The following is a 2,266-nucleotide window of genomic DNA, read 5'->3' as shown; positions in this document are numbered from 1 at the left end:
GTTCATTTAGGAGTGCAACTGGATTGCAGATTAACAACCACAAGACATCTCTTCTAGTTGGGGGACTCAATGACCAAGATGCTTATGCTCTGGCCACCACTTTAAATGTAGAGTTGGTTAAATGAGATATCTTGGACTTCCTCTCATCTCTGTTCAGTTGGGAATTAAGGAATGTCAACCTTTGGTAGAAAAGGTAACTCACAAGATCACGAACTGGAAAACACGAGTGCTCTCTCATGCAGGTAGACTTCAAGTAATCAACTCAATGCTTCTTTCCTTCCACACATATTGGGCAAGAACTTTCATTCTGCCCAAAATGGTGCTCGAACAAGTAGAAAGCATTTGTGTTCAATTCCTATGGACTGGCACAACTACGAGGAAGGGGCTGCACCAAGCAAGTTAGAGTACTGTATGCCAACTAAAGGAGGCAGGATGATTGGGAATCATGAATGTTCACAGATGGAACCTTGGCGCATATTGTGGGCTGATATATAAGCTGGTGACTAGAGAAGATACCATCTGGGTTGACTGGACGTGGAAGCACCATATCAAATCTAATTATTTCTGGAGTATGAAGGTGCTGAACGATTATTCCTGGACGTGGAGAAGTATCTTGAATACTAGAAGCACGACCAAAAAAGTTTATCAAATACTCCATTGCTAATGGAGAAGAGACACTCCTGTGGCATGACATCTGGTGCTCAAGATCTCCAATGATTGAGGACGCAAAAGCAAGAGCAACATGGGACTTTCCACTGAATGCAAAAGTTAACGTTATCATTTTAAATGGTGAATGGAATGACGAAGTACTCCTGATGCTACCACAAACATTGAAAGAGGGTATTCGAGTAGTGGAAATAAACCGACACCTCTCTAGAGACCAAATTGTTTGGACTCCGCACCAAAGTGGACAGTTTACATCCCACAGTGTGTATGAGGCGCTAACACAGGCAAAGGAAAGGAAGAAATGGCATCACCTGGTTTGGGGAAAATGGGTCTTACCAAGACATTCCTTCACGACATGGAAACTATTCTCATAGAGCATACCGACGCAAGACAGGTTAGTGTAAAGAAAAATCCTCCACTCTTCTGCGTGCTGCTTATGCAATAACAATCAAGAATTGTTTGGACACTTGTTTTTCGAGTGCCAATTCTCTAAGGAAATCATCACAAGACTCAAGCACATGCTCGACATAGTCACAGATAATTGATCAGCGAATAGAGAATGGTCATCGATTCTTTGGATTTGCAAAGAGTGAGACGTCGGAGATATATACAGAGTCTTCTTCTGTGCATCAGTCGATTATATTTGGAAGGAGAGAAATGCTCAGAGATTCCAGAATACTAGCAAGACCGCAAAAAGCATTTTTGAGAAGATGGCAAGGGATACTAAAAACTACTTGTAAGTTCTCAGACCTGAGATAAAGAATACGATCAAGGCCAGAAATCTGTTTCACAGACATCACATTGACACAAGGTATAAAATTCCAAAGCAAACTGGCATTGTATGGAATCCACCAATAGGTGAAAGAGTAAAAGCCAATGCTGATGGTGCGGTGAGCAGTAATGGTGTTGGCCATGGTGGGGTAATACGAGACAAGGATGGACAGGTGCTTGCTAGCTTCAATGGTAGTGGAGGTATGGCGTCGGTTCTATTCCAGAAGCTTAAAGCTATAGACATATGCTTACACCGATGTATAACGGAGGATTACAAGGATGTGGAGCTGGAATCTGACTCATTAAGAGCGGTGAATGCAATCAACAAAGTAGAAAAACCTCTATGGTACTGCCTGGATATACTCAAAGCTATTGATATGAAGAGGAGCAAATTTAATTTCATCTCCTTCTCTCACGCGTTTAGAGAAGTGAACCGAGCTGCAGACTACCTAGCATCCCTTCATGATTCAACTGATTTTGTATTGCAATTTGTTCCCCCATTAAATCAGAGATTACAATGTATTATAAATGATGATGCGTGCGGACAAATTTATGTACAAAATGGTTAATGATTAATAGAATACATGTGGGGGTCAACCTAACCCCAGCTTATTTAAAAAAAAAAAGGGTTCTTCTAATGAAAGTTTTGCCAGATGATCTGCTGCTTGGTTTTCCTCTCTGTAAACATGAATTAAATTCATTTCATGAAGCCTTAGTAAGAGACTTTTAATTGTAGTTACAAGGTTCCAGCATGTCCATGGATGTTGCTCTATTTCCTTTAGAATCTGTATTGCTCTCAAAGAATCTGAAGCTACTACCACCTGTGTGT

General features: G+C 41.0%; 1 protein-coding gene across 1 annotated transcript; it reads left to right on the top strand.

The window, feature by feature from the left end:
* The first annotated feature begins 967 nt into the window (after positions 1-967).
* LOC147517624 (uncharacterized) lies at positions 968-2,006 on the top strand. Its single transcript, XM_086593650.1, has 2 exons — positions 968-1,060; positions 1,494-2,006. Exons 1-2 carry the CDS (start codon positions 968-970, stop codon positions 2,004-2,006), a joined length of 606 nt encoding a protein of 201 aa, XP_086449776.1.
* The last annotated feature ends 260 nt before the right edge of the window (positions 2,007-2,266 follow it).

Source organism: Coptis chinensis, chromosome 2 (genome assembly GCF_015680905.1).
Source record: "Coptis chinensis isolate HL-2020 chromosome 2, ASM1568090v1, whole genome shotgun sequence".
NCBI classification, from domain to species: domain Eukaryota; kingdom Viridiplantae; phylum Streptophyta; class Magnoliopsida; order Ranunculales; family Ranunculaceae; genus Coptis; species Coptis chinensis.
The sequence above is the reverse complement of the archived record's forward strand: the minus strand, read 5'-3'. Positions and strand labels throughout refer to the sequence as shown.